Source organism: Anoplopoma fimbria, chromosome 3, assembly GCF_027596085.1.
Source record: "Anoplopoma fimbria isolate UVic2021 breed Golden Eagle Sablefish chromosome 3, Afim_UVic_2022, whole genome shotgun sequence".
NCBI classification, from domain to species: Eukaryota; Metazoa; Chordata; class Actinopteri; order Perciformes; family Anoplopomatidae; genus Anoplopoma; species Anoplopoma fimbria.
Window position 1 is genome coordinate 24,439,926 of NC_072451.1, and position 18,766 is coordinate 24,458,691.

The window sequence follows — 18,766 nt, forward strand, 5'->3', positions numbered from 1 at the left end:
CACCTCCACCATATTGAATCACCGACGGCCCTCTGAAGGGGGGGGGAGTACCAAAAACAACCTGTGGGGCCAATCGGAGCAGCCAGCCGTTCAGATCCCCCCTCTCTCTCTCCTCTCTCTCCTCTCTCACCGCGGGATGCGAGCGCAGAGTGTCCCCTCAGTAACGGAGCACTGCTGTGGCTTTGAGAGGACTGGGCTGTTTCACATAAACTCCTCCTCGGTCTGAGCTCAGAGGAATAGAAACCAACCTTTCCAACCTTAAAGGAAGTCACAGGTCTCAGCCACCGTCGTGTGAGGGACAATACACACTCTTCAAGCGGTTATTCATCTCAGGAGAGGATCTCCACCAGCAACCTGCTCGGTAATGAAAAGCTTTGCGTTCAGGAAACCACGCTTTTAAACAGGTGTTGTGATTATTCTGTTCATGGAAGTCTTGGGCGTGTCAGTGCGCAGGTAAGAGATCACCTTTGCATTACTTGTGTGTGTGTGTGTGTGTGTGTGTGTGTGTGTGTGTGTGTGTGTGTGTGTGTGTGTGTGTGTGTGTGAGAGAGAGAGCTTTTGTGGAAATTTGAGCTTAAAGTGCTATTACAGCTTCTAAAACTGACTTTAAACCCCCACATTTAACAGTAATAAACTTTAAAAAATACTCACTTAAATTGCTCTAAGTTGCATTTTTGACTCAACTGATGTTAAACTAACTTTAACGCCTGAAGCGTTCGTTCTTGCTGTGTGTGTGTGTGTGTGTGTGTGTGTGTGTGTGTGTGTGTGTGTGTGTGTGTGTGTGTGTGTGTGTGTGTGTGTGTGTGCAGACAAGGCGTTGAGTGTAGCTGGCTTTGGCCCCAGGGCCAAATATGTGAACATGTTATCAGGGAGCTGCATTCTCTGACATGCCGCAGCTCATCACCTCTCTTGGGAAAGAAACACCTGATGTACACACCCACCGAGCAGGCTGCAGTCACTGCTGCACAAATCCTAGAAAACAGCAGCTGTTACTGTAATTAAAGGAGAAACAAACCCTGTCTAATTGTTGCTCTGTTGGTAGACTCAACTGGGTTTAGTGGTAATGATGACTCAAACCATCGTGTTTCCTGTCGGTGTGTGTGAAACTTCACTTGCAGAAAGAATTGGTGCAAGAGCTCCCTGTCTCATCTGCACCAGCCTTTACTCTCTGTGTGAATCCCTCACTGTGTGCCTGTGTTTGGTGCTGCAGGAGAGCTGAAGTGGACATCCCTGCACCCTGCTGAATGCCTTTCATGGCCCTGCATTAACATCACTATGGCACTGACAGAATTACTGCCGCACTGACTTTAGCTCACTCTGCTCTTTCTGGCTATTCCTCTACTCTTTTGTTTGGCTTTTTTTCCGCTTTTGTTTTAAACAAATTAAATGTTTCTCTTCCCGTATTTGCAGTGTGTTTTTACTATACATATTTAAAGTCTCTTTTCTGTTGCGTCTCACGTCAGGTGAATAGATTGTGATATTCATACATTCTGTGTCTTTCAGCCCTCATCGGCCTCGTTTCTTTGGTCTGTGCCATCCATCTCACCATGGGCAGCCTGCTGAGCGGGGCCAGTAAAGGGGCCCGTGCCCTTCACTCAGAACAGACCTCATCACGTCATAGATGCCCCTCGCTGTCTTTGCCCCTGTATGAGTAACTGTTGAGGAAACAATAAAGCCTAAATTCCTCTTAGTTCGAACAAAAGAGCCATGCATCCGCTGCTGCCCCTCTGTGTCTTTTGGCTGCTGCCCCTGGCTTGGACGCTGGAAGAAGACACACCACTGGACTGTGTCCCCCGTAGATCTGTGCCTTACCATAGTGAGTGTTGAAATCTGTCTTGTGTATCCTCGGCTCACAATGTGTCAGCTTGTGTTGGCTCATATGGTTTTACTAAGGTTGGGCTGGAACATTGGGACACAGGGTTTTATCACTGGTGGTAGCTGAGTTAATTATTCATCTTCTGTCTGCAGGGGACAACGCACACCTGTTTCATGAGGAGGGAGTGTTCAACTACTCCACCATGCTGTTGAGAGAAGATCTGGACCTGCTATTGCTGGGCGCCAGGGAGGCAGTGTATGCTCTTGACCTCAAGGACATCTCCAAGAAACTTGCTTCAGTAAGAGAACGAATGTTAACAATGTAGATAAGGCCAACTCTAATGCAATTTAACGCAATTCGAATTTCTTGGCCCAGGGCTAAGAAATCTTTAAGAGCAAACTTTTGTGTTGTGCCAGGCTGCCTGCCTGCCAGCCTTGTCAGACAAACAGCTTTGCACTGTGTTTTAAGACCTTTTACACAATTCAATCAACACATACTAAGTAAGTTGTTTTCTGACTCCAGCTGTTACACCTCCACTTCAGTTACATTTGCAAGGACATTTTTACCTGCTCGTTACACACATATCATCCTAACAACTGCATTGATTTCACAGTAAAGGGTATAAATGGTTAGAGGTGTTGCTTCGGCTGCCTTTGTGGCATTCCATAACTGTCTCTCTCCGCCACTTCTCCTGTCTCTGTCTCTACAATGTCAACCGTAAAATAAAGGCATGGTATATGGCTATAGATACACAGAAAAACATGGAACATGGAAAACAGAAACATTTCAGAACTAAATTTGTTTTTCACTCTTTTAGGTAAAATGGGAAGTGACCCAACGGCAAAAAGATGAGTGTAGAAACAAAGGAAAGAATCCAGAGGTGGGTCCCTTTTTTGACTTTTGCTATTTAAAATGTATTGCATATTGAGTAGATGTAGTCATTTCCTTTTTAAAATGTATTTACAGACTGAGTGCAAGAACTATATCAGGATCCTGCATCAGACGGAGGATAACCGGATGTATGTGTGTGGAACCAATGCTTTTGATCCTGAGTGTGATTACATGGTGAGACAAATTCAGAGCCGAGGTGCTCATTTAGCTCACTTCATATTCCATACTGTATAAATTGATGCTGTATAGTTTATTACATCAAAATCATAGCGTATGTAAAATAACTGTAACATATACAGACTTTGGGAGTTTCAGTGCCTCGTGTTTGTCTTTGCAGTCCTACACAAATGGAAAGCTGACTCTTGAGAAGAAAGCAGAGGATGGCAAAGGGAAGTGTCCTTTTGATCCATTCCAGAGATATGCCTCCATCATGGTTGGTGAGTAGCAATTATACAACAGATAAGACATTGAAGAAAAAACAGCTGACAATTTTAATCTCTGCGTCCACTCGCATGTCTTTTTTACAGAAAACAACCTATACTCAGCCACTTCAATGAACTTTCTGGGCTCTGAACCCGTCCTGATGCGCAGCTCTCCGGTCTCCATACGCACTGAGTTCAAGAGCTCCTGGCTTCACGGTAAGACGCGATAGATGAGTTTTTTGTAAGATGCCACGGTGAGATTATGCCAGGGCTTTACTTTCTCTGAACTTAGGTAAACTGTTTATGTTTTTCTCTTTCTCTATGCCAGAGCCCAACTTTGTTTCCATGACTCAGATGCCAGAGAGTTATATGAGTGAGGAGGGAGATGATGACAAGGTTTACCTGTTCTTCAGCGAGACAGCTGTGGAGTGCGACTGCTTCAACAAACTGGTGGTTTCCCGCGTGGCCCGTGTCTGCAAGGTGAAGAAGAGTGTATCCTGCACGCACCTATTTGCAGCAGCTCCATTTCCCAAAACAACAATAACATATAAACAGCACTTCCTCAGTTGTGCTCATTCCGCCCTTTCCTATGCCTGATTGTGCATCCCGTTTGTCTGCGTGTTTTTCCACTGCTCACTGTGGCATTGTGGCATTTGTTTTCTCCCAGGGTGATCTTGGAGGCCAGAGGACCTTGCAGAAGAAATGGACATCCTTCCTGAAGGCCAGAATGGACTGTCCAGTGCTGGAGTCTCAGCTGCCGTACATTATCCAGGACACTTACCGCTTGTGTGACCCACAGCAGCCCTGGAAGGACTGTCTGTTCTACGCCATCTTCAGATCACAGTCGTATGTTCAAATTGACAAACGTGTTTGTCGTGTTTGAGGGAGCAGGCTCTCTTTCTCATTAATGGTCTTTGGCACACACCATTTGGCTCACATTTTCTGTGTGTTACAGGGACACATCAGACCTGTCGGCGGTGTGTGCGTACCGCGTGTCTGACATCAGCAAAGTGTTTGCGGAGGGGAAGTACAAGACTCCCGTCCCCGTAGAAACCTCTTTTGTTAAGTGGGTGATGTACAGCGGAGATGTCCCTGTCCCTCGGCCCGGAGCTGTGAGTCTGCCCACTATTCAATGTGTGTGTGTGTGTGTGTGTGTGTGTGTGTGTGTGGGGGGGGGGGGTTAGAAACAAAGGCAAAACTCCTAAAGCAACTCTTTTTTTATTTTGGATGGGGGTTGGGTATTCACGAGTGTCCCAGCAGAAAACTGATTCCTTTTGTAGTCCGACACTGTTGTTATTTCTTTTCTCTTTCCTTCACCTCTTCCCTCGCCAGTGTATAGACAATGCGGCTCGTAAAGCGGGCATAAATCAGACCCTGGACCTCCCAGACCGGACCCTTCAATTTATCAAAGATAGGCCCCTCATGGACCAAGCTATCCAGCCAATAGGAGAGAAGCCTCTTCTGGTGCGAAGGGGAGCCACATTCACACGCATCATAGTCAACCAAGTGCAGGCAGCAGATGGAGAGAAGTACTCTGTGATGTTCATCGGCACAGGTTTGTGTATCAGTACAGCTCAGTGCCACTTCCTGTATATATTTCACTTTGCTGCTTTTGATTACATCAGTGGTGAGCGTCAGACAATATGTGTCGACATGTAAATGTGCCTTTTTTTTTTTTTTTTTAACCTAAAGAGGAAGGCACGATGCTGAAAGCGGTGAACTACAATGGAGAGATGTTCATCATAGAGGAAGTGCAGCTCTTCCAGCCCCCAGAGCCAATCAAGATTTTGAAATTTTCCAATGTCACGGTAATTTAAAGCCCTGTCGCAGCCTAAAGCATTGCGCATAACTTTTAAATGACTATTCAAGTGTGTGTTCATTGTATATTACAGTAAAGCACCTGCATCATTGTCTTTGCTCGGTGTTTGTGTGTGATGAAACCCTTGTGTACAGGGTCAGCTCTATGCAGGCTCAGACTACGGAGCAGCACAGATACCACTGGCCACCTGTGGGAGGTCATTATGCTGTATGGACTGTGTTCTAGCCAGAGACCCATACTGCGGCTGGGACATAGTTGTTCAGGAATGTGTTCTCCTTTCTAATTCACTTAGGTAAGCAGCTGTCTTAAGAGCAAGTGCTGACATTGTTTCTACCCAAACTCAATTTCAATTATTTCATCTTTTGCTTTAGAGGACTAATCCAAAGTGTGAAAGAGGGAAATGCCTCTCTCTGCCCAGGAGCTGGTGAGTTAGTGCACATTATCTCCTAAAGAAGTAATAAAAACTGAACCTGGCAGGGTTTGCATCATTTCTCACTCCTTAAACATAAAAGAAACGTATTTGCGGTTGATGGTGGGTTGTTAAAAATCAAAACAAGGACGTCTGTTTTGTTTCAGACCCTGTGAAGCCGATGAATCAGTCCATCTGGCCTGGGGGAAACCTGAAGCTTCGATGCCCATCACCTTCCAACATGGCAAAAACCAGTTGGGAGCAGGACGGCAGCCCTCTGACGCCATCTACTCGCCTTCAGCTTCTACGAGACGGACTGCTTATCCTCAACGCCACAGACTCTGACACCGGTCGGTACAGCTGCCTGACCGCCGAGCACTCCAAAGCTGGCTTGTTTACAACTACTGTGGCTGAGTACCAGGTTAGAGTGGCTCCAGGATCTGGCGACAGGAATGCGATTCTTCCTTGGGCTCAGATGGACGGCCCCTCTGTGGCTGGACTGCAGGCCGTGGTCGTGCTCCTTGTAGTTTCTCTTCTTGCCCTTTTGGCTTGGAACTTTTACAAAGGCCACATACCGCTGCCCTGGAACTGTGCAAAGAAGAATAAAGAGCAATCCCAGGAGAACCATGAGCAGGGTGGTCTGGACGCCAACCAGGATGCAGTGAGGTCAGCAGCGGCAGAGGACAAGCCCCTGGTGTCGGGAGCAAACAACGGCCATAGCAGCAACCACACGGGAGGGGAGGTGGCTTTCAGTGCGGCTGAAGAGGAGAGTGACGGCCAAAAAGTTACGCTTCCATCTTTCCAGTTCATTGATGACGAGTCAGAAATTTGAAACTGACAAGCGCTTTCCTTATTTCAGTTTCCCATTCAGGGCCGCATGAGTCAAACCATTTGTTTCTGGGCAGAACTGTTGGATTCATCAGTTCAGCTCTAATGTTTGACTTGAAATCTCAATGAGAGAATAAAAACATTCCAAGTGGTTGAAACTTTGAGACACCAAAAGATTCTCTAAGACTTTGGTTTAAATACGAGAGACTGGCTTTACTTTTTGATGTTTTACAATTGTGCTTTCATTAAAGTGTTTTAGCTTCCTACTAATTTTTAAAATCCCATTATTGATTTGAAATATCTTGTAAAGATCGGTATGAATTTTACAGGGAAATGTAAAATAACTGAAAATGAGCCATTTAATTTTCTAACCACTAGCTGCCAAGATTTTGTTTTATTGTATTAAACCTTTTCTACTGTTCTTGAGTTGTTTCAGTGTATCTATATATGGCCAATAGGGTTTACTAGTTTTCAACAAGAGGGGACTTGCCAAGAATGTGAAGAACCGATGCGGAAGATACCTGCTGTTATGAATTATCTTTGTCTTCTTGTATGTGATCCATTCTCTTTCTGAAGACAGACCAAGTTTCAGATGTTTAAAGTTTTAATTCTAAAATGACATGTATTTAAATTGGTGTCCACAACAAAAATACATCAACCAGTGGAAATTTGCAAAGAGTAAAAAGGGGGGAAAAAATCTTTAATGTGTAACTTTCAGACTACATTACAAATTACTTCTTCAGACAACAGTACAGAACTATTTCTGGCTTTAACAAACTGCATTTTGCTGTTAAAGCAGCTAAAAACAATAGAACAAAGTACATTGACTGTACAGGCCATATAATGTATGGTTAAAACCCTCCTACTGCGGTTTTGGTCCATCCTGGTCCGGGGCCTCTATCTCCTGTAGCGGTACCTCTTGAAGTGGAACCACAGCTGGAAGATACCGTTGGCGAACTGACAGCGGAAGCCATGTCGGTGGGAGTACTCCCACTCCCTGTTTACAATCTTAAATGCAATGTCCTCGTACGGAGGGCCAGCGTGGAACCTCAAGATCCCGAAGTCCTTGTTGTCGAGACTGGGCTCGAGGAAGTACTGCGGGGTGGAGCGCTTGTCGATCAGGTCCGGGTAGAAGATGTTGAACTTGTAACCCTGGACAATCTTGGGTGGAGGGTTGTCGAAGTCGTAATGGGTCTGATTGTATTTGTTCCACTCGAAGCCCGTGTGGACCCTGTTGAAGAAGCGGGGTTTCCTGGGACGGTACTTGTCCGCCCATAGGTACATCTTCCCAGTGACGGGTAACTCCACGCTGAACTGGGCCTCGTCGTTGCCCATGCCCTCTTTGGCGCGACGTACGAAGGCGTCCTCGGCGCTCTCGCTGGCATCTCCTGATGGAGAGGTTAAAGAGGCAACAGTGGGTGAGTTGGGGTAGAAACAATACATACTACATCACATGCTTTAAAAACCCATTCCTCTAATGTTTTGGTTTAGAAAATACTGTATTTTTCATAATTTACAGGGACTAGTTTTCTTAATTTGTGAGTCAGATTTTGAAGCTTTTAATGCGTTTCTTTCTGTGGGTGTTAATAACCTCATACCTGTGACTTGTAGCTGTGTGCGTGCCAACTGCAGCCTGTGCGTGTCCTCTTCCGGTGTGATCGTGTGCGTTTCCAGCGGTAGCTCGGAGGATGTGAGCAGCGTTGGGCTGTAGCGACCAGAGTCGTACTCCGCCTGACTCTGCTGGATCAGATCCTCCTCCGTCAGCACAGCCTCCACCACCTCGCCTCCTTTCTCTTCGTTCTTCTTGTCACCGTTGTCTCCTCCGTCCTCGTCTTGGTTTCCCGCTGTGGATGTTGATGGTCCTGCCCCCTCCTCTTCGGTTTCTCTGTTCTTATTTCTTGTGGTCTCCCTTTTTTTTTTTAGAAACACATTAGTGAGAATTGACACATTTTCAAGTGAAATTTGAACCTCAGGTCACCGTCGACTGACAGTATGCAAAGTAACTGACTGAGAATACAGGATGTGTCTTGTGTTGTTTCTTTGGCAACTTACTCGTCATCCTCACTCCTCTGCTCCTCTTTGATGATGGGGAACAAAGGTTCACTTTCCACTCCTTGTTCCTGTTTCAGCTTGAACAGCTTCTGACGCAGCACATCTTGATGTCTCTCTCTCAACCTGGGACATAAAATTGTAATTTAACACACACTTCTCCATCGTCTACAAGCCATCTGGTGAACTTGTAATACAAATGATAACAACATAAACATAATAAGGGTTCCCCCACATTCGTACCTTGCCCTGCCCATGTAGACTCTAACTTGCTGCAGCAGACTCTCCCAGTAACCGATATCAAGATTGGATCCTCCGGCCCGAATCTTTGTCTCAATGTTGAGGTGCAGCGCCTGCAGCTGGCTGTATGTCTTTCCTTTGAACACTGTCTGCACATCAATGCTCACAGCTGTGTTGATGCCCTCACGACGATCACCTGAATTGAAAAGATTCCATTGAAGATAAAAGGGGAAAAATGTGATTGAACATGTGGCACTCAAAGTTCAGAGACAGCTACAAGTTGAGTTATTAGTCAGAGGAGCACTGGTGCAATAGTAACTTCACATGTAAAAACAAAGCAAGTAAAATGACGTACCTGGCCCTTTCCCAGAAGCCTCCAGTTTTCTCAGTTTGCTGATCTCGTCCTCAGTGATGGTCGTCATGTCTCTCCAGAAGTCCACGTTCTTCCCTTGCTCCAACTCCATGTACACCTAGCAGCACAACAACACTCAGTTAACCACATACAGATGGGGCTCTTTTGAAGAATAAAAATAGTTGTTAAGCACCTGTTAACACATGTTTAGTTTACTCTTTGGGCTGGGTGATCATTCAAAATCAACGATGTGTCTGCATTCCACTGCATTGTAACATATTTTGTTCTGGCACAACAATATTGTTCACCAATTTCCTGCCTAAATGAATAAGTGAAATTTAACCCAGAAATGTCAGAGTGAGACATCTGTAAAGTGTATAGAAAAAGACAACGGCAGACAGATCTAACTCAGGGAAGGAAGATGAATCTGTTGAAAGCAACACCGACCGTCAGTGGGATTGTCTAGTTTTTCTACAAATAGTAACAGTTCCACCAGAATCATATGAATGACTCTTTGATCACATACAAATTCTGCATATAATGGCTATAACTTGCACAATTAATGTTAATGTTTCAAACCTAAACTAGACCAGACCTATTCAGACAGCAGGTTGACCATCTGCTAAGAAAGTGATGTAATACTAATCACAATTTGGAGTTTGTTTATTAGAACATGACGTTTCATGTGACTTAACTGGACATTTTACAAGAGTAAAAAGAGTCTAGAATTTTAAGGCGCACCACTTCTTGTGGCTACATTACTATATTTCCCCTATAAAAGCGATCCTGTGTGTTTAGAGATATTTTAAGAATGTATTTTACACTTCAATGTACACATGACCTCATACCTTAATGTCTTCCAGCAGGTCGTCCATGTCGGTGACCGTCAGCCCGTTGAGAAAGGTATACGGCTCGTGCATTTCTACAGCTAGATCGTCATCTTCTGCACTGATGTACTTCGCCAGCAGGTCAATAGGCTTGGCTCGACCATCACGGATTCGGATCTTTGACCTGGACACACACACACACACACACACAATACACACTATACTGTGAGACAGTACATACACTGTATTTATTAAGGGACCCTTGTGGGAGCCTGAAACTTGACTGGAATTGTGCAAGAAAACAGAACAGCAACAGAAATCCTCTGTGAGGTGAAAAGAAGATATACAGCAATTGTTGATGCACACTCACCTCAGTTTGGCCTGATGCAGATGGAAGTTGTCCTCCTGTTCAGCCCAGGTCTTGAAATGCTCTGCCTCCTTTTCTCTCTGAAGCATCTCCAGCTCCGTCTCTCTCATGGCCTTTTCCCGCTCCCTCTCCAGACGCAACTGTTTTACCTACATACACAACGTTAGCATGATTAATGAAGGGGCTGTTTGTCATAACTCTTTAACATTATAGTGCCACAAAATACCACTCATACCTTCTGCAGCTCTCTGCGATTCTCCTCTTGAATACATTTGTTCCTGTCTTTAAGATCTTTTTCTCCCAGATGGCCGATGCCTTTCTTATCCAACGCCTGAAAAAAAATACACACAAAACAAGAGATTATTGTTTGAGGTACAATACTCAGAGACACGATAGAGAACTTTCCAAAAAATTATGAGGCGGCATACAAATTTTTAAATACAATTTACAATAACAACTCATCAAATGCTCCCCCACTCACCTTCTGCCATTTGAATGTGCCCAATAAGTTGTTGTCACCAAAGGGATTGTCTGCGTTGGTGTATCCCATGTACTCTTCACTCCAGCCCATCTTCTCTCTCCTTTTCTTCTCCTTTGTCTCCTTCTTCGCCAGTCTCCTGGCCCTCTTCTCCTCCGGTGTCTCCAGCGCTTTCAACATCTCCCTCTGTTTTTTCTTGTCCTCCTTTTCTCTGACCACACGGCCCCCATGGTCAGACCCTGAGCTATCAGACGACTCGGGTGAGCTGGAGCGCTGCCTCCCTCTATCTCTGTCGGCCCTCTCTCCGCTTCTCTCGCTCCTCCCTTGCTCCCGGTCTTCACTCCTCTTCTTGTGCTCTAGGCTTTTGTCCCTGCTTCCTTTTTTCCCCATGTCTCTGCTGCTGCTCTTCCACCTCTCTCCATCTCTGTCTCGTTCCCTCCCCGGTCTGTCTCTGGTTGGACTCCCTCTGTCAGGGCTTCTTCGCCTTCTCCTTTCTGTGTCGCTGCTTCCATCATGGGAGTCAGATCTGGACTGGGACTTTTCCCTCCTCCTATCTCGAGATGTTCCTCTTCGGTTCTCCATTTCCTTTCTCTGTCTCCTCCCTTTGGGATCACCTGATTCAGAACTGAGACAGAAAAGGAGATTTAGTACATTTTTACTCCTGGATGGGGATTAAATGTATACGTGTGTTCTTTGCTCTTCAGCCAGAATGATCGAGTAGGTATGAGCTGTGGGGTATTTAGTTTGTGGCAGAATCATTTTGAGTTGATAGGTTAACCCTTAACCCTCTAAAAACTAGATCTGGATGCCCCAGAAACAGCTTGAACATTAGTGATAGGGTTAATAACTACAAGAAATTCTTCTTGTTTACATACATTTGTATGCGTTTGACTGGATCATTGCCTACAACGGAAGTGACTTAAGCAAACATGGTTGCTGGTTTAGGTGCAATAAGCACAGCAAAGGCATCTGTAAACAGGAAAGTCATCACTGTATATGATGACCTTCTCCTTGCAGACGAAAATGAGGCGTTCAAGATCAACCATCAGTATTATGGAGTCAGTTATTTAGGTCCACAGAGGAACAAACCGGGCAACAGGCTTTTCAATTTGAACTCTGCAAACCATTAAATTTGATCGACAAGCTGTGTTTAATACATCTGTTTTATATGTTTTAATCGCTTATTGATTGTTTTAAATATATTCGCAGTATTGATACTAGTATTGATTGATATTGAGAGGATTAACTAGGGGGAAATAAATACAACTGAATGGCAGGATGGTATGTCAGCATGTTGGAGTGCTTGGGCTATGGAAAGGTGTAAATAGTAAGCCTGTTGATTGGCACAATTCTTAAAGTACCATAATCGTGCTCGGGTTTATTTTAATTGCTCTGTGTGTATTTTAAAAAATTCGCGGAATAACACGAGCATTGATATTCAGGTGTATTCAACCCCGTTAACTCGTGGTTTACTGTTAAACTACGCTATCTTTATTTTGTTGTTAACTCGTGGTTTACTGTTAAACTACGCTATCTTTATTTTGTTGTATAGTATGTGTATTTATTGTCTGTGTAGTTGTATAGTATGTGTATTTATTGTCTGTGTAGTTGTATAGTATGTGTATTTATTGTCTGTGTAGTTGTATAGTATGTGTATTTATTGTCTGTGTAGTTGTATAGTATGTGTATTTATTGTCTGTGTAGTTGTATAGTATAGTATGTGTATTTATTGTCTGTGTAGTTGTATAGTATGTGTATTTATTGTCTGTGTAGTTGTATAGTATGTGTATTTATTGTCTGTGTAGTTGTATAGTATGTGTATTTATTGTTGTGTAGTTGTAGTTGTATTTATTGTATGTGTATTTAGTTGTGTATTTATTGTCTGTTGTTGTATAGTATGTGTAGTTATTGTCTGTGTAGTTGTATAGTATGTGTATTTATTGTCTGTGTAGTTGTATAGTATGTGTATTTATTGTCTGTGTAGTTGTATAGTATGTGTATTTATTGTCTGTGTAGTTGTATGTATGTGTATTGTCTGTGTAGTTGTATAGTATGTGTATTTATTGTCTGTGTAGTTGTATAGTATGTGTATTTATTGTCTGTGTAGTTGTATAGTATGTGTATTTATTGTCTGTGTCTGTGTAGTTGAGCTGCTGCAACACTTGACTTTCCCCCATGTGGACCAATAAAGGAATATAATTAAACGCCATTATAACAGGTGGACTCGGGCCGTAAACGTGTTGAATCCATTTAACCAGCACCAGAGAGCCAGCACGGTTACCTCGACGAACGGGCCCTCGCCTTGCTGCTGGCCCGGTTCGGCCCTCGCCTCATCTCGCTCTCAGAGTCGCTCCTGGATCCCGCACGGTCCCTGTGTGGAGGCCGACGTCGGTCCGGGGAGCTGCTGCCCGATCGTCCCCGTCCACGGCCGGTTCTCTTCGGATCCAAAGACCGGCTGCGGTCCCTCCTTTCCTCCGGAGACCGAGACCTGCTCACTCTGGATCTGTTCCGCCGATCCCGACTCCGACTTCTGGACTTGGAGCCGGAGCGACGTCGTGACTTCGAACCCATCACGAACTGCTCCATCAACGCGGGTCCGACGGGAACTCTGTCGCGTAAATAAGAGGTAACAAGGGAAACGTGTTGGTGTTTTTACACGGTGTAAAGCATCGCTGTGTGTCTGTAAATCATTGAATTAAGTAAAGAGACACCTGTTCGATACCTGCAAGAAAACTGTGTGGTAAATGTGGTTTAAACATATATTTATGAACAGGCAGCAGGAAGCCATTCAAAACGGGGTCCTTTCTATAAAAAAAAAAATGGCGCATATTTAATACGTCATCAGTAGCGATTGCGAAAACATTATTATAAAACATACAACTGGACTTATTGCAGTATTTACAGTGCACGGCAGATCTACAGTGAATTACACGTCGTTTAAATATGTTATTTTGTCAAAATAACGTGAGAGCGAAATTAGGTCAAAGCCGCTTTTCAGAAACACAAACAACATTCGCGTTTTCGTGACGTCACACAAATGTAGTTTTCTCCATTCGCTCTTAATACAATAGTAAATAACAATGGTGACATATCAAGTAATCTCCCCTTGAATACAAGTGTCTTTATGTAAAGATGTGTTAAACACCATTGTGTGCTTTCCCCCCCCTGTTTGTGCGGTTAAAGGTAATGTTTGCAGGTGAGGCGTGGACTACATGTCCCAGAAGACACCGGGGGGCCATTGCAAGTGTTGAGGGGAGACGAGACTCATTTCAGCAACATTCTTCTTCCCCCGTTCTTCTGTCAGGGCGTTTTAAACTACGTTTCTGACTCGTCGTCGGAGTTGTGGTTTTGCTGACATTTCAGAGCAGTAGTTGTGATTTTATTCTCTCATCTGAGGCTCGGGAGGAATCATAAACGAATCTCGACGAGGTAAAGTCGTCCGGGAGCCTGTGAGCTAGTTTACATTAGCCAGCAGCTACCAGTAGATTTACAGCTTATGTCCTGCCAGGTAGATCAACTAAAGACAATGGTTTGTTCAGCTCACCAATACCAAAGTATCCATCACACTTGTGAATAATCCATCTGGATCAGGGGGGAAATCAACGCAACCTTTGTTTGACTTATACAGCCCGGTTGGTTTGGCCTGGTTCATTGTCTCCAAACATCGAAAACAGGCAAGTGTTGTTGTTTTTCAGTGTCAGTAAACAAACATAATCTTAAAAAGGCTACCTAGTTCAGGATGGCGCAACAAGAGCGCACTCATGTAGCCAGTTCACAGAAAGCACTCATGTTGGAGATGAAGAGCCTCCAGGAGGAGCCTGTCGAGGGGTTCAAGATAACACTGGTGGACGAGGCTGACATGTACAACTGGGAAGTGGCCATCTTCGGGCCCCCAAACACCCACTATGAAGGGGGGTATTTTAAGGTAAGAATAACACTTTATTGTCCACTAGTTTGCACATCTGGCAGGTTATTAAAACACACACACACTGCATATAATAACAGCATTTACAGTATGAATATTTCAAATAGTACAAATCACATAATCTACATGAAAGACATTATTGCACTTGTATGATAGCACCATATACATTACATTACATTACAGTCATTTAGCAGACGCTTTTATCCAAAGCGACTTACAGTCAGTAGTATATTACATATCATTCACCCATTCACACACTGATGACAGGCTACCATGCAAGGTGCCACCATCAGACTCTAACTAACATTCATGCAACATCCAGTCCACACCGATGGCAAGCCTTCAGGAGCAACTTGGGTTTAAGTGTCTTGCCCAAGGACACATCCGAAGCCAGGTATCGAACCACCAACCCTCTGATTGGAGTACTACCTTGCTCTCCACTACGCCACAGCCGCCCCTAATACAATCTATGACAATCAGTAAAATGTGTATATTGTACTAATCCAGTTTTCAGTCACATCTAATGACCTGTTGTGTGTCCCAGGCTCGGATCAAGTTCCCAATAGACTACCCTTACTCCCCACCTGCCTTCCGGTTCCTCACCAAGATGTGGCACCCCAACATCTATGAGGTAACATATCAAACCCTGATTCTCTTTCATAACATTACATCCGATGACTTCTCGTGCCCTTATCGTTACATATAATTCAAATGTCTTTCATGTGTTATATGATGCTTCGCAAAATCAAAGGAGTTGCTTTCCTCTCTGTTTTTTAGAATGGAGATGTGTGTATTTCTATATTGCACCCTCCAGTGGACGACCCGCAGAGCGGAGAGCTGCCTTCAGAGAGGTGGAATCCCACCCAGAATGTCCGGTTAGCACTCTCCCTCAGTATCTCTCATATGTCTCTCTTTTCTGGGTACCTCCCTTCTTTGTCTTCTCTCAACCTGACTCATACCCTTATCACATGACATTTGTCTTCAGTGGAGTCCCTTCAGGATTCATATCTGGGTATTCAGTACCACATGTGTAATGTGACCTGAGTTTGGCCATCGCTGTCATTAGATATCTCCCTTTTGTATGTAGGTTAGTTGTGCAATATTTTATGTTAAAAATAAAAGCTGAAATATAACCCAGTCACAACAACAACAAAAATCTTTATAAATCATTTTGTCATAAAAATACATTTCGAAATGATGTACTATTTTTCAATAGAGAAATGTATTGTTTGTGTGGAACAATAGGATATTAGTTTACATTTATATATGTAATGAATCAAGGTAGAATATTTACTGCAGAGTTCTTGAACAGGATTACATTGAATAGTATAAGTTTACCTAATAAAGTGTCCAGGGAGTGTATGTTCCTTCAGTATTCACACTAGATCTGACATGATTTATTAATTCATTGATTAGCTGGCAATACATTGCTTTAAAGCACATAATAGTAAATAGTCTTTAGCACAGTGTAATTTAGTTGTAAGCGGAAATGAATTGTTATAAATGTATTTGTCAACCACTATAGCCCCTCCGATGTGTACCCTTAAGTGGTGGTTGCTGTCTAACAATGTATTAAAATACAGTTGTAATCGGGGACGTTATAATTGTTGATTAAAACTGTACTTTAATAAACTCTTAAAAATATCCCTATAGCTGTGTGCACTTACATCAAAGTGTTTTATAACCAGTTCTTTAAATGTTTGCATACTGCTCATTTATGCTAAAAAGGGGGATTTCATGTTCGGTGTCATTTATTAGTTGATATATATATATATTCAATTAATCTGACATGAGGGAGAGGGCAAAATTATCTTCATATTTGGTAATCAAATATAAATCCATGTGTTTATATCATGTTGACAAATTGCTATTTATTCATTTTATACCATTATAATTCATTTATTTATACTAATATTATTTTAGGTAAAACAGTGGGACTTGTCACTCACCTTTGTGTCCCCTTCCAGGACAATTTTGCTGAGTGTGATCTCTCTGCTGAACGAACCCAACACCTTCTCCCCCGCCAATGTGGACGCCTCCGTCATGTACCGCAAATGGAGGGACAGCAAGGGCAAGGACCGGGAATACGTAGAGATCATCAGGTAAACAGTCGCACTTTATTATTGTCCCTTACCAAAGTCTCGTTAAGAGCTTAGACAACATTTGAAAAGCCTTTTTTGTCAAGTGTCAGCCGTCATATGTATTTTTTTTACTATCTCCTTCAGGAAACAGGTTTTGGCCACCAAGGCAGAAGCTGAGCGCGACGGCGTGAAGGTGCCCACCACCCTAGCCGAGTACTGCGTCCGCACACGCGCCCCGGCCCCCGACGAAGGCTCCGACCTCTTCTATGACTATTACTATGACGACGACGATGTGGATGGCGAGGACGGCGACTGCTGCTACGATGAAGATGACTCGGGCAACGAGGAGTCGTGACGTGCTCTTTAACTGCATCCCAACCGTAGCTGTCACACGCTACCCGTTTTTTCTGTCTGGGTTGGCAGAAAAAGTCTTGGTCGACACCCAAGAAAGATTTGAAGCTTCCCACTTCTAAACCAATGAAAAGAGCTGTTTTCTCCTGACTCTCTGAATTATTTTCAGAGGCAAAAATCGATGCACTGTTGTGGAAAGGTCAGACCTGGTAAAATTTGCACCAGCACAAAAGTCACTAGTTTCCTGAGTTTTACAGACATTATCCTTTTAATTATCACCTAAAACCTTACTTTCAGAGAATATTACTTCATCCTATTGAGTTGTCCAGTCTCCTGTACAGTTGATAGTATTGTGGGGTTGATACCACTTTTAACATCGCAATATTTGCACTGGTGCAAACACTTCCAAACTTTACTCAGCATTTATGGTGTCTCACATATCTTTATTTCCCTAATTGTAACTGGCTGTTGCTCCCCAGAAGTCGTTCTCAGTGACTTGACAGGAGACTGAGGGCTTCAAGCAGCCTGTGTTTGTTCTGAACAATCTACCGCAAATCCATTGAATCAGACATTTCCAAGTTTCACAATCTGTCGAGCTTCGATATGACTGGATGTCACAGGACAATGTTTCTAAAGTTCTTGTGCATGCCGGAACATGATCAGAAGCTTTTTGTCCCTTTTACTGATGGACCATTAAACCTTCATCATGATCCGTTTTCAGCTCGGTGAGAAGAAAGACTAGTGTTGACTGAGATACCAGAGAACTTTGTTTCTGGAGGACCGGCTGGCAGGCTGAGTCAGTGGGTCAAATCCTCGTGAACAGTTTTGGTAACAAGAAATTTATCTTTTGCTGTGTTTCTTCTGGTTACTGTTGGATGTGTTTTCTGTGTCATTTTGAGTGTGGGGTTATGTTATATGAAGTAGCTCAGATTTAATAGTGATGTAGGGAAGTTATTCAGGGGGCAGAGCTAATTACTGATCAGAATTGTATTTCTCCTCAGGTTTGCTCTCTGAGAGGCCTGATGGAGCCAAAGACGTAAAGCAGTGTAACAGAAAGCCCAAACTGACTGTGGTAATCTTGTCTTTGGTTGCTTTCTTGCAGGCTTTGTTATTTTAGTCTCTTTATTTTGTTAGACATTATGCCTGCACTCTTTTGCTTGGAATGATTTATGTGATGACATTTGGTTTGATTGGCAAAAAATGCTTCTATAGGAAAAATGTCTGTCAAAAAAAGTGTTGTTGCAGTATCGGTCAGAATTATAAAAGTTTCTCAGCCCCTGAAGTGAAAGAGAACAAGGCCGCCATTTTCTGTTGTCATTTCTTTGCTCTGTGTTAGCAGAGAGTAGACTGATTTTTATATCATTTTTAGAGTGCATGGGTTTTTTTGTGTATTTTTGCATAAGCAATTTTGATTGTTTAATTAACTCAAATTAGGACTTCATACTGAATTTCTCAGGATAATGAATTACATATGATAAAACACTTAATACAAGCAACTATTTTACTCTTTTAGGTGGTCTTCAGAGTTGGTTTACAGCTTCAACAAGAACCATAACTGATATGCACATGTAGCTGTATGGATGATTGCTGTATTGTTTTATTCACCTGTGTTTATTTTTTATTTTCGGCTATTTAAACTGAAAAATAAAGATTTATTGGGAAAAAAAATGATTGCAGTGCTTGGATTTTGGACCCTTAGACAGATTAGACAGATTTGAAAGGTGAATCTCCACATTTCAAGATTCTTCTCTGACTGTGTTGTATATCTATATTTGATAACGGGCCGCTTTGTCTGTTTTACTGCAGACTGTCTGCCGTCTATAGATATAACTATCTGGCATGTTAATGTTTATTTTATAATGTATGAAATCCATTAGTAACTCAGGAGAAAATTATTCTTTCATGATTGTG

The 18,766-nt window shown here is 43.1% G+C and overlaps 3 protein-coding genes across 4 annotated transcripts; 2 read left to right on the forward strand and 1 right to left on the reverse strand.

Annotated features, from left to right (window-relative positions):
* Positions 1 to 144: 144 nt before the first annotated feature.
* Positions 145 to 6,593, forward strand: sema4e (semaphorin 4e). 2 transcript variants are annotated; one of them, XM_054627321.1, is made up of 15 exons: positions 145 to 453; positions 1,504 to 1,816; positions 1,969 to 2,114; positions 2,634 to 2,696; positions 2,783 to 2,881; positions 3,045 to 3,144; positions 3,235 to 3,345; positions 3,458 to 3,609; positions 3,797 to 3,975; positions 4,085 to 4,241; positions 4,462 to 4,684; positions 4,822 to 4,937; positions 5,083 to 5,240; positions 5,320 to 5,372; positions 5,525 to 6,593. In XM_054627321.1, the coding sequence occupies exons 2-15, from the start codon at positions 1,708 to 1,710 to the stop codon at positions 6,187 to 6,189; spliced, it is 2,331 nt and encodes a 776-aa protein (XP_054483296.1). In that variant the 5' UTR covers positions 145 to 453; positions 1,504 to 1,707; the 3' UTR covers positions 6,190 to 6,593. The 2 variants fall into 2 exon arrangements, with proteins under 2 accessions (XP_054483296.1, XP_054483303.1); XM_054627328.1 differs by having other exon boundaries at positions 145 to 361.
* Positions 6,594 to 6,794: 201 nt separating this feature from the next.
* cactin lies at positions 6,795 to 13,110 on the reverse strand. Its single transcript, XM_054626127.1, has 10 exons — positions 12,780 to 13,110; positions 10,502 to 11,123; positions 10,256 to 10,351; positions 10,024 to 10,169; positions 9,675 to 9,837; positions 8,830 to 8,944; positions 8,478 to 8,670; positions 8,238 to 8,360; positions 7,784 to 8,094; positions 6,795 to 7,573 (listed from the first exon to the last, which is right to left on the reverse strand). The coding sequence occupies exons 1-10, from the start codon at positions 13,082 to 13,084 to the stop codon at positions 7,083 to 7,085; spliced, it is 2,565 nt and encodes an 854-aa protein (XP_054482102.1). The 5' UTR covers positions 13,085 to 13,110; the 3' UTR covers positions 6,795 to 7,082.
* Positions 13,111 to 13,403: 293 nt separating this feature from the next.
* Positions 13,404 to 18,513, forward strand: cdc34b (cell division cycle 34 homolog (S. cerevisiae) b). Its single transcript, XM_054626140.1, has 5 exons — positions 13,404 to 14,423; positions 14,968 to 15,054; positions 15,201 to 15,298; positions 16,391 to 16,525; positions 16,649 to 18,513. The coding sequence occupies exons 1-5, from the start codon at positions 14,238 to 14,240 to the stop codon at positions 16,857 to 16,859; spliced, it is 717 nt and encodes a 238-aa protein (XP_054482115.1). The 5' UTR covers positions 13,404 to 14,237; the 3' UTR covers positions 16,860 to 18,513.
* The last annotated feature ends 253 nt before the right edge of the window (positions 18,514 to 18,766 follow it).